Source organism: Colletotrichum karsti (genome assembly GCF_011947395.1).
Source record: "Colletotrichum karsti strain CkLH20 chromosome Unknown Scaffold29, whole genome shotgun sequence".
NCBI classification, from domain to species: Eukaryota; Fungi; Ascomycota; class Sordariomycetes; order Glomerellales; family Glomerellaceae; genus Colletotrichum; species Colletotrichum karsti.
In genome coordinates, this window is record NW_024065929.1 from 21591 (window position 1) to 33418 (window position 11828).

The following is an 11828-nucleotide window of genomic DNA, read 5'->3' on the forward strand; positions in this document are numbered from 1 at the left end:
CAAGTGATTGCGTACTATGTAAGTCATCACGGCAGGCGCGTTGATCCAGCCGAAGATGGCCACCGCAGGTAACTAAGCTGCAATGGCTTTGTCTTCATCGGCGAGCTGGGCTCATGGCCCACTTACTTTATGCAAACAACATTGTATAGTGCAGTGCATTAGCTTCATTATTTTGTGGTCTTGTGAGGTGGACAGTGCATGTGAAAAGCAATTGCTCATGGGTCTAAAGTGTCGGAATTTCACAATCAAATGTTCTTGTATGGCCTACCAATGACTTTAGATTGATTAGCAAGTCGCTTCGACAAGATTATCTCATGACGGCAATACACCTCCCCGCTGAGCTTGTACATTCAAGATTGAATCCCGCTCCGTATTGAAGCGGTCTGGATGGTGGCCTTCCTCCCGACGTGGAGCATGTGTCCAACATAGGTACGCAATTGTGCATCACACAACACCAATCACTCAGCAGCAATTAACGCTCAGCCATGCTAATGGCAAATTGTAGAGGGGTCCGGCCGTGCTCCGCAGCTCGCGAACGTCAATGACAAGAACTGCCGGCTGCAAGACGGCATAGAAGTGCCGCAATCGAGATCCCGAGTGGGGCGGGATGGGCCGGAGGCGGGCCAAGCCGGACGATTTATGCACGAAATGTGCAAATCGCGGGGGACGGAGACGTGCTGGCAGCCGGTTTATGCGCGGAGTTTGAGACTCTCCCCACAGAGATGCAACCGTGCTCTGCAGCGACTTCTGAGATCGTCGTTTCACCGGGGCTTCGGCCTCGAATTCCTGAGCCGAAGTCCGCACTCACTGTGGGTTGAAGGAATTCCATTCTAGGGCAATGTTGCTTAAAACGACCTCATCGACAGCCTGAACCGTACCGGTAGATAGTCTCGAGTATCTCTTTGGCAACAATTGTTTGCAAGAACACATTAAGCATGATAAGCCATCTTTCTGATGCCGGCTCTCGGCTCCTTGACCCTCGCGCCATGCTGTGGGGAGTCGTAGGAGTCGTCTGTCTCGTAAGTTTGCCCCTGAAGGACAGGTCATCACGCGACCCTTGCGAGTTGAGCCAACCAACTATGTTGAACAACTTCACGTTGAATAGGACCAAAAAAGCTCCTAATATCTGATAACTTTACTAGGGTTTCTTCTCCCTCGTCGCAGTTGTAACATACAACGTCTTCTTTCATCCACTACGAGCGTACCCTGGCCCCAAGTCATGGGCTGCCACCCGCCTCCCTTACACGAGGTCTTACCTATCCGGCCAAGTTCATCGCAGGATCCTAGAACTTCATCAGGAGTACGGACCGATAGTTCGAGTCGCCCCCAACGAGCTCGCGTACAGCCACCCCGACGCTTGGAAGGACTTGCACGGACACCTTAAGAACGGCACTGGAGACCACGGCAGAGACCCCATCTTCACTCGCGACAGCAGGGAAAGTATTATCGGAGGAAACCGCGAAGATCATTCTCGATACCGACGAGCCCTATCGCACGGATTTTCAGCTCAGTCTATGTTCGATCAGCAGCCGATTATCAGGAAATATGTGGACTTACTCTTCCAACGGCTTCACGAAAACTGTGCCGGAGGATCCAAGCCGTTGAACATGGTCGCGTGGTACAACTGGACTACGTTTGATGTCATTGGAGATCTAGCATTCGGGGAACCTTTCGGCTGTCTGGATAACAGTGACTACCACCCATGGGTCAAGATCCTGTTCGACGGCATCAAGCAAGGCGCTTTCAAGAACAACATCAGGCGCTACCCCCTTATTGAGAGCATCCTGATGAAGTTCATCCCGGCTGGCCTCAAGAACAAGCGAGAACAACATCTTCAACTTACCCAAGAAAAGTTTTCCAAGAGACTTTCCGCACAGACAGAACGACCGGACTTCATGGACTCAATGACACGGAAGAAGGGAGATCAGGTTTGTTGCACCACGAACAGAGCAGAGAACTTCTGCTAACAGCTTTCAGGGACTCACATTTGACGAGTTGCGCGCGAACTCCTCGACACTCATCATTGCCGGCTCTGAGACCACCGCGACGGCACTCTCGGCCATTACCTACTACCTCACGACCAATACCAACGCGCTCAAGAAGCTGAACGATGAAGTTCGCTCTGCATTCGGATCGGAGGACGAAATCGACATGGTTAGTGTGCAGAAGCTTCAATACATGCAGGCCGTCATCAACGAGGGTCTTCGTATGTATCCTCCAGTCCCAACTGGCATCATGCGCAGAGTGTCTGAGGGTGATGGTTTCTTCCTGGGCCAATATGTGCCGAAAGGCGTAAGTCTCTCGATCTCTTTCCAGCGCTTGGCTTATCGCTAATGGGAGCAACATAGTCTCTGGTCCAGGTTTGGCACTGGCCTACCTTCCACAATCCTGCCCATTTCACGCTGCCCGACTCTTTCATCCCTGAAAGATGGCTTGACGACCCTCGATTCGCTGGAGACAAGAAAACCTCTTTTGAACCGTTCTCCGTAGGACCGAGAAACTGTATTGGACGAAAGTACGTTTCCCTCATCTTCTTTCCAATGGCAGGCGCATCATACTAATTACATCTTCTCATGTTACAGCCTCGCATACGCGGAGATGCGCCTGATTCTGGCGAGAATGGTCTGGAACTTTGACTTGAGAATCTCTGAGGAGAGCAGAGGTTGGGACGAGAAGAGTCAAGTATATCTTCTCTGGGAGAAGGGACCCGTCAACATGTACCTCACACCGAGAAAAACAGGCTGAGCCTGGCTGCTGGTACACATTCGTCATTGAGCATCTCTTTTGGCTCCATAGCCAGCTTCTTCATTCATTGTAAACCTTGACTTGTACAAATAAACTCCACGTCTGCACCTTGTTGGCACACATCCCCCCTGATAGCCAATTTCATTAAGTCACGACTTGAATCAAGAGTCGGTGGCCTTGACGCCCACACCATCCCCGACCACGACTCTGCTGATTTGCTTGCTTCGCTTGACTGGCTTGGGGTCGTTGAAGATTTCCTCCAGCTCCTCCAATGATCGCCCCTTTGTCTCCACCGTGACGAAGTACATGAGTACTAAGTGAACGAAGTGCAGGACGAGAAAGATAGTGTACGTTTTCCACCCAATATTCTTCAACGCTATTGGTGTTGCGTATAGGTTGATAAAGCTTGCAATGCCGGAAACGAACTTATCGGCTGCGATGCCTTTGGCGCGGATATCTGTGCTGAGAATCTCGGCGGGATACAAGGCCTGAAGTGGCGTCCAAGTGAATGACATGACAATGCCGTAGAGGAATATCATAGCGATGAATGCGTACCCCGAGGCTGTGTCGATATGGCCGTTGGAAAGTGCAGCGAGAACGTTGATGGGGATGTATACCAATCCAGACAGGAAGACTCCCCACAATAGAAGAGGGCGACGTCCAGCCTTATCGACAAAGAAAGCGCCGACTATGCCACCACTGAAGGAAAAGACGGTATTCAATGCGTTCATGAGAAGCTGTTGCGACGATGAAGTGATACCAACAGTCTCAAGGATAGATGGGAGGTAGTATGAGATGACAGAACCTCCAGTGAACATCGAGAATACCGTGATGAGAACGAGAATCCACATTCGGTACCGGTTGGCGCGGGTTTTGACGAGAATCTTGTAATCCCACCACCTGCCTCTGCTGAGCTCTGCCTCGGCTTCCAGGGAGTACTTTATCTCTTCGCACTCTAGCTTCACCACGGCGGAGTCTGGATTGCCGTTTCCATGGTATTTGACGAGGATAGCTGTTGCGGCCTCAACCTTTTGGTGTGCAAACAGCCACCGGGGGCTTTCCGGGATGAACCATACTACGCATATGATAACCGCAGCCGGGACGATTTGTATGATGTATGGAATCCGCCAGGACATGTTTCCGCCAATATTCGCCGTCCCGTAGCAAGTCCAGCTTGCCGCTGTGATTCCACTATCAGCACTTATAGTATATGGGATATGGGATCATGCAGCTGAAACTTACTCATAGAACCTATATACCACCCAAGTACATTGTAGAGACCACCGGCTAAGCCTCTCCAGGTCGGGTACGAGACCTCAACGATATATGTAGGTGCCGCTATTGTGCACATAGGCACACCGAAACCCACAAGGAATCTTCCACCGATAAAAGCTGAAAGGGTCTGGCTTGTGGCTTGGACAACGGACCCAATGATAATGAAGCCAGAGCCAACGGCCATTCCGTATTTCCGTCCGAAGGTGTCAATGATGCCGGCCGAGAAAATGCTTCCACATATCTGGCCTGCAGTGTAAATGGCCATGACCAAACCAATCTTAGGTCCGGTTTTGCCAACATCGAAGTAGTCGTGGAATTGGTCCATAGCATTGATAGAGCTTGCAACGGAACCATCGTATCCGTTCATGATTCCATCTGAGCAAATTCAATGTTAGGTAAAGAGCTTGTGCATGAAGACGTAACTTGTAAGAAGTAGAGTACTAACTGAGCGTAACAAATAGTATTATTGCCCGGAGAGTGATTTGGGAGCGAGACCAGTAATTCGGCTTGTCTTTCGCTACTGCGTCGGTCAACTCTACCGAAAGCACGTTGACTTCTTTAACATCCATGGTCTTGAGAGGAATATCGTTGGCTCCTTCTGTCTGGGGTGGTCTGACAGAAGGAGATATCTCAGGCGTGTTACGAGGAGCCATAGCGCTGATTTTGTCTGCGCTCAAGGCCAGCAGAAGCTGTGACTAGACGAACATGTAACAGAGCATTCAGTCTTCGAGCATGCTGAGGTGTATTTAAACAGTGCGCAGCTACTAAGAAGCAGCCAAGATCAAGGGCACTTGGGTGCCGCTTTGGTATTCGAACCGAGCTACCAAAACTAACATATTGAACGAATGATCCTATGAGCTGACATAGGACCCCGGTTAGGTCGTCTAGATGCGGGGGTGGACACCTCCACCTCCGGATGCCTCACCCACATCACCAGACAGCTGGGACAAGGTTCTAGACCACTGAAGGTATGGCTCGCATGGCTGGAGTATGGGGAAAGTGATAGATTCTGTGATGTTCACCATAGAGAACGTCCGATATTACCTCATTTACTGGTTCGTGCATGTGTCTTGATGTCTTTCTCGCGTATCTAGAGACTAGAATACAGCCAAATTGAAAACATATTCCATGAGATATGTTCATCAACAAGCCTTGTCTTCGAGTATGAAAGCGAGGGTTTCACAAAAACCAAACAGACATCTTCGAATAGGCATGTCGGCTAATGCGAAGCAGAAGCGACATTTCACTGCCGAAAGCACTTGTGGCCAATGATTCTTTTTCAAAGCCGCTGTTCAATGTCTGGCTTCTTCTCTTCCTCGCTTGGGTAAAGTCTCATCCTCATCGGGCCAGGATCTTTTTCAAAAAGTGACCGAAATGCCGTTGAATCAGCCAGCAAACAAACAGCATGGTAGGAAATCCTTCATGAGCGTCCTCCTATTGCCCTTGATCTCGCGTTTTGTTTTTGAGAGGCCTTTCAGCAAGTTTTCTGCATCTCGGTTTCGGGAAGAAGCATTTCTGGAGGAATGAAGCTTAGGCTAAGTAAATAGGTGCTTCAGATGCACTAGAAATCCGGGATGTGGATGAGGTTGAGGGGAGAAGTCAGACCGGCCGCATATGCAAACCCCGCGTTGTTGGTCACGCATGGCCGAAGATCTCGGAGTCCACGCAAAGCGCGGCATGCGTCCATCCAACAAATGCATGCATGTTGATAGGGTCGGATGTATCTGGACGCAGACGTGCATCTAGTTGGCTCAGAATGAAGATCAGGTGACCTTTGACCTCATAATTTGCAAGCGATGCATGCAAAACAATTGAGATTCCAATTGGAGCGCTTGTCTCAACTCGTTTGGAGACCGGTGTAACGTGTTTGTGACGACACAATAAAGACTTTCTTTTGCAAGCCCAGTTTGTTGAAAATTTGCCAAACCTCGCTTCCTCTGGTTATTCATGACACCGTTAAACATGGAAATTCCGATTCGAAGGGTCGAACCGTTAAACACGGAAGTTCCGATTCGAAACGTCGAAATCACGTCCCCGTTTTGGTCGCAGGTGATAGATAATGGCAGATTGAAAACCATACCTGCCCTCGTAAAGGCGCAAAGAGAATCAGGTCACTGGGACTGTTTGAAATGGAAGGAAGGCCATCATCCTCAACCACATGTAAGCGCATATCATCCAAGGATACAAGCTCGTTCGAGCCCAGACTAACCGATGCTTTGCAGCCATTCTGGGACAGTGACGTCTACAAAGCGACTGAAGCAGCCTGCTACTTCCTGATGAGACATCCTGATGACGAGATGATGAGAATAGTTGAAGAGGCGGTCGACAATATTCGAGAAGCCCAGCATCCCGATGGCTACATCAATTCGTACTACACTGTCCGCGGAATCAAGGATCGATGGACAAATCTGCGCGACATGCACGAGCTCTACTGCATCGGCCATCTTATCGAGGCTTGTGTTGCTTATGAGACATTGACTAACAGCGGCCGGTTGTTGGAGCCAGTCATGAAAGTTGTGCACCACATCGATTCTGTCTTTGGATCCGAGCCAGGGAAAAAGCGCGGGTATCCTGGCCACCAAGAGATCGAGATTGGGTTACTGAGACTGTACGAATTCACGAAACATCCTATTCTGCTCAAGGTCGCCGAATATTTCATCCTTGAGCGAGGGAAACGAGACTCGAAAGGGGAGATCTACTTCGACAAGGAGGCATGGGCTCGTGGGAATGACCCAGCAGACTGGGATAGCTTCGAGATGAGACCAACATACCGGATGCCCAGGGATTACGGATATCATCAAGCCGACCGTCCACTTGTCGAGACTACGGAATTGGTTGGCCATTCAGTGAGAGCCATGTACTTCATGACTGCGGCAACGGACTTGGTGCGTCTGACAAAGAACCAAGGCATCGAAAGCTCTCTAAAGAAGTTATGGAGAGATATGGTCGACAAGAAGATGTACATCACAGGTGGCCTCGGATCAGTCCGACAGTGGGAGGGTTTTGGACATCCGTACGTTCTTGGAGACACTGAAGAAGGGAGTGTCTGCTATGCCGAGACTTGCGCGACTTTCGGTCTGACCGGTTGGTGCCAGAGAATGCTTCGACTTCATCTGAACTCTGAGTATGCCGACATCATGGAAATCGGTCTCTACAACGGCTTTCTTGGCGCTGTTGGCTTAGACGGAGAGTCCTTCTACTACGAGAATCCACTTCGCACATTCACAGGCAGCCCGAAGGAACGGAGTCGGTGGTTTCAAGTTGCCTGTTGCCCTCCGAACGTGGCAAAACTGCTTGGCAACCTCGGAGCGTTCATCTTCACGATGCATGGCCGGTATGTCGCTATCCATTTGTACATTGGTAGCGTACTCGAGGTGCCTTCCAGCGATGCAGTTGTAACCGTGAAGACGAAGGCACCGTGGGATTGGGAGGTCGAGATTACCTGGACAGGTACTCTGTCCCTGGCCTTGCGCATTCCAGGATGGGCAGAGAACTACACGGTCAACGGTGCAATGGCAGGCAGCCACGTCAAAGACGGATATCTCTATCTAGCTGAGAGAAGCGATGGAAGGTTTAAGATCACCTTTAACCCTCGACCACGTTTTATGTACGCCAACACGAAAGTCGGAAAGAACGAAGTTTGTATCATGCGGGGCCCGCTGGTATACTGCATTGAAGATGTTGACAACGATGTTGACATTGACAATGTTACTCTCTCGGAAGGTCTACTTCAAGATGGTGCCCAACTGAGGATCTTAGACCACGAAGTTACCACGGTAGAAGCGAGGGGGAGAGAGCTGAAGAACGCCGACAACTCGAAGCTTTACGACAGCAGGCCTTGGAAGCGGGGAGAGAAGAAGTACTTGACCTTCATACCCTACTATGCTCGGGCTAACCGTGGTGGCAACGGCGGAATGAGGGTTTGGTGCTTTCGAGATTGAGAATTCTGTGGCAGCGCTATTGTCAACGCACGGCCGCCCACCCATATGCTCATGTTTTTTTCAAACAATGCACAATGTTTCAGTAAATGGGAGATCAATTCATAATGACTAAGTGAGCATGAGCGTCTCCCCAGTTTCATCAATAATACTCATCCACAAACTAGTAATCCGAGCATCGTTCGGTGGTCCTCTTTTCCAAGCTTCATAGACAACCCGGGTCCCGGTTCGTACTGCCTTGATACCATATACCGCTACTCTTTCATACCATTGACGAAATCGATCTTGTTGTTTTGCATCGAATGCTTCAGACGCGGCGACGAAGGCTGGCCAGAAAATTGGTGCAGCCAAGATTTTGTTCGCCACCTTGATCGACTCAATGGCTTCGATGCTGTCCAGCACATTTCCGATATTCTGTTGGAGATAGCGGAAACTGACTAAACGCACGTTTTGCGCGAAGTAAATGATGAGAGCGTTGTGGAATGACTTAGTCTGGTGGTAAATGATGTCAAAACTTGTTCCTTTGCCGATCTGATTGCAATGAGCCAGTTGGTCTTCCGCAGACCACTCAAAGATGGCTTTCTCTAGAATGTCACACCGGCTTTCCAAAGATTCTGGGACTGTCGCACGGCCATTTTCTTCCCTGAGACTTTCGATTGCATTGACCAAGTTGGTAGCATCCTTTAAAAGGTCTAGAAGGCTTTGAGGTATGCCGTAGATGCATTCAAAGCTGGCCATCTCAGTCATTTCCTGCTCCCTAACTCGGCTTCCAGGTGTGCCAGCCGTGGGATTGTCACATGGGAAAACCTGAGGTGGTCTGGATGCTGACTCTGTAGGCGAATCTTCCGTCGACGGATAGCCAGGATTCTTGTTACGACGCTTTCTAGAGGTGCTCTCGTAGATAACTCGAAGATAATAGTAAATGCGATGTAAAGCTTGTGTCTTTCCGGAAGCTCTTGATTTCCGGTTGAACTTGATAAGCCTCTGCGCCCCGTCCAGGTGAATGCCGCATGTGCTAGTGTCTCCCGACATCACCTATTGAAGCTATTAGCTACCGATCGGAAGTTCCACTTTGATCAAACTACTGAGACTTACATTTATCGTTATCATTGATAACATTGTGGCAAGATACTCTTTGTATTTTGGCCTTACCCCTGAGTAGAGATCGCACTCTACCGCTTGCTTTAGTAGAACGATAGCTTGATAGCGATATCGCATAGCCTCGTTCACCCACTTTGAAGCTTCGTCATGACGAGAGTGAGAGGCTTGAACATTGGAGAGGAAAAAAGCGCTGATAGACAGCAGAGCGTTCCTCAACGCGCTACGGATTCTGGATGTTGAGCCCATAATGCTCAACTCACCAGCTCCTTCGATCGCTCTCGGAATATGAATTGTTTTCCAAGGGCTCTTGGTATTATCAATGACACAAAAGATGTTGACGACTTTGTGTACATAATGATGCATCAACCATCTCTCCTGATCCGGCAGGATTGAGGCCGGAAGGCTCCTGGGTACTTCGGTAGAACTGACAACAAGATGTTTTGCTTCTGCGGGAAATTGCTGGTTGATACTGCCACTTGAGTGTTCAAAGGTATCTGCGCCGATTTCTTGAAGTTCGGCTTGGTTGAGCAATGGGTCTACAAGCGCTTGATGTTCATAAAGATTGCATAACTCCCAAGCAACGGCCAGCTCGGAGTTGGAAGGGGACCCGAGACTTGGCTGAGAGCTCGGTATCTCTGCATCATGACGGACACATTCATGTTGCGTCGGGCCTGATGTGAGATGACAATCTGGTGCGTCGGTTTCCAAAAATCGCGCCGGCGAAGTGGTGATATGCCGCACAGCATCAGAGATGACATGCTCTTGATGCAGGGAGAAGACACCGAAGTTCTGAATGTTGAGGCTCCTGTTGTGATGTTCTTTCGTTGGGACATTCAACTCAAATGCGTCAACTAGTTTGAGGATGTCTTCAACCTGATCCCATGACAGGGTCAATTTGACAGGTTCTACCGTCGAAGTCAGTACAAATCTCTGCAAAATAAACTGGCAAAAGACATACCCAGAGGAAGCTCCCGTCTCGATGGTGTCCCCGCATTAGTTGTTGGTCCGAGACGCGAAGATGCCCTGCCGGAAGGAAGACCAGTCTCTGGACTCAGCCATTGCAGGCGCGCACCATATCCCTCACACCTCAGCCTCTTGCTGTGACATTCGTTGCAGTGGGGTCTTATCTCATCGCACTTCACCTTGCGCTCGCGACATGTCCAGCACCCTGTAAACGTTTTCGTTCTCTTCCGATATGATGGCATGGGACGAACCAAAAACTCCATTAAACAGAATCTCTAGAACCGTAAGTTGTGCAAAGTACTACGAGTCAACGTCCAGTCATTAGAAATGGAAGTTCGGAGCGAGAGCAGATCGATGACGAGCTATCACCCAAGCGTTTGGTTTATTGCATGGCACCCAGCTTCCAATCAAATGACCCTGAACGCCGTCGCGGGGAAAGACTGGGTCGAGATAAGCCTATCTTTCATTCTTACCAGGAACGCGAAGCCAGTGATAACTCATGGTGGATCCGGACAGGGGTTCATTGAAGTGGAAGTCGACAGCGAAGACGTCGCTATCAGCTTCTAGACCGGACCCAAGGGGACAGCTTGCAAGGAGCAGCACTTTGAAGTGATCCTAAAAAGCCGGGTTCATCCGTGGTATCGGATCATGAAGTGAGGCTGACTTGCATAGATAAGGTTGTAGCTCTCAAGAGTCTTCTTTGCTGCTTGTTTCTCGACTATTCGAACTCGCACGTTCATCTTTACGCCAAGATGTCGACCACAACCCTGACAGAGATAGCTTCCCATGCGACAGCTACACAACCCATGGCATTAGAAGCCACCCCAGAGCCATCTGAACAAAAGGCCGGTGTATCAGCGCTAGCAACAGGGGGCTATACGTTCGCTGGTATACCGGCAATTGATGACCCTTACAAGAAGCGACAATGGCAACTTGAGCACATGGCTGGAGCCTTCAGAGTCTTCGCTCGGAAAGGGTTCACAGAGGGGACAAGCGGTCACATAAGTGTTCGTGATCCAGTAGACCCCAGTACATTCTGGATCAACCCGTACGTTCTCACAGGCTCCTTGGACTCTGTGTCCCTGAGCACAAGTTTCTAATCCATCGGCAGACTCGGCAAGCATTTCGGCATGCTAAAGGCCAGCGATATGGTTCACATCGATGAAGATGGCCAAGTTATAGGAGGCAACAGAGTAGCCGTGAACTCAGCAGGCTTCGTGATTCACAGCGCCATCCACAAAGCGCGTCCTGATATTCATGCTGCCTGTCACACACACTCACCGGCCGGCAAGGCATGGTCCACGTTCGGAAGACCGCTGGACATTATCAACCAAGACAGCTGTAATTTCTGGGGAACGCAAGGTGTCTACAGGTCTTTCGGAGGTGTTGTACTGGATGCCGAGGAGAGCGCAAACATCATAGCTGCTCTGGGGGACAAGGGCCGTGTGCTAGTTCTCCAGAATCATGGCCTCCTTACCACTGGCGGGACGGTAGATGAAGCGGCCTACCTCTTCACGCTTATGGAGAAGTCATGTGAGGTTCAGATTATGGTGGAAAGCACTGGGCTTCCTAAGAGCTACATTGGCGATGCGGAGGCCAGATTCACAGCAAAGGTTAATGCAGATCCGGTATGTTTCAATTTCACCCATTCAGCAGATTCATATTGACCAGTTTTCTCAGGAAACCCTGTATACTGAATTTCAACCAGATTTCGAATATGAGATTTGGAAATCAAAGGGCGAGTTGTCAAAAGGAGAATGAGAGAAAAATGATGAAGCAATTCAATGGCTTTGTACCAATATTGAA

At 49.7% G+C, this 11828-nt stretch overlaps 4 protein-coding genes across 4 annotated transcripts; 3 read left to right on the forward strand and 1 right to left on the reverse strand.

The window, feature by feature from the left end:
* Nucleotides 1-986: 986 nt before the first annotated feature.
* Nucleotides 987-2745, forward strand: CkaCkLH20_08538 (cytochrome P450; the record flags this gene model as incomplete). The annotated part of the gene is made up of 5 exons (XM_038891253.1): nucleotides 987-1019; nucleotides 1143-1928; nucleotides 1978-2292; nucleotides 2349-2515; nucleotides 2583-2745. 5 exons carry the CDS (start codon nucleotides 987-989, stop codon nucleotides 2743-2745), a joined length of 1464 nt encoding a protein of 487 aa, XP_038743265.1.
* Nucleotides 2746-2906: 161 nt separating this feature from the next.
* CkaCkLH20_08539 (MFS lactose) lies at nucleotides 2907-4673 on the reverse strand (the record flags this gene model as incomplete). Its single annotated transcript, XM_038891254.1, has 3 exons — nucleotides 2907-3925; nucleotides 3988-4395; nucleotides 4466-4673. 3 exons carry the CDS (start codon nucleotides 4671-4673, stop codon nucleotides 2907-2909), a joined length of 1635 nt encoding a protein of 544 aa, XP_038743266.1.
* Nucleotides 4674-6149: 1476 nt separating this feature from the next.
* On the forward strand, nucleotides 6150-7961 carry CkaCkLH20_08540 (uncharacterized protein; the record flags this gene model as incomplete). The annotated part of the gene is made up of 1 exon (XM_038891255.1): nucleotides 6150-7961. The coding sequence occupies one exon, from the start codon at nucleotides 6150-6152 to the stop codon at nucleotides 7959-7961; it is 1812 nt and encodes a 603-aa protein (XP_038743267.1).
* A 2867-nt stretch (nucleotides 7962-10828) lies between these two features.
* On the forward strand, nucleotides 10829-11783 carry CkaCkLH20_08541 (class II aldolase adducin domain-containing protein; the record flags this gene model as incomplete). Its single annotated transcript, XM_038891256.1, has 3 exons — nucleotides 10829-11070; nucleotides 11134-11650; nucleotides 11703-11783. The coding sequence occupies 3 exons, from the start codon at nucleotides 10829-10831 to the stop codon at nucleotides 11781-11783; spliced, it is 840 nt and encodes a 279-aa protein (XP_038743268.1).
* Between the last annotated feature and the right edge of the window lie 45 nt (nucleotides 11784-11828).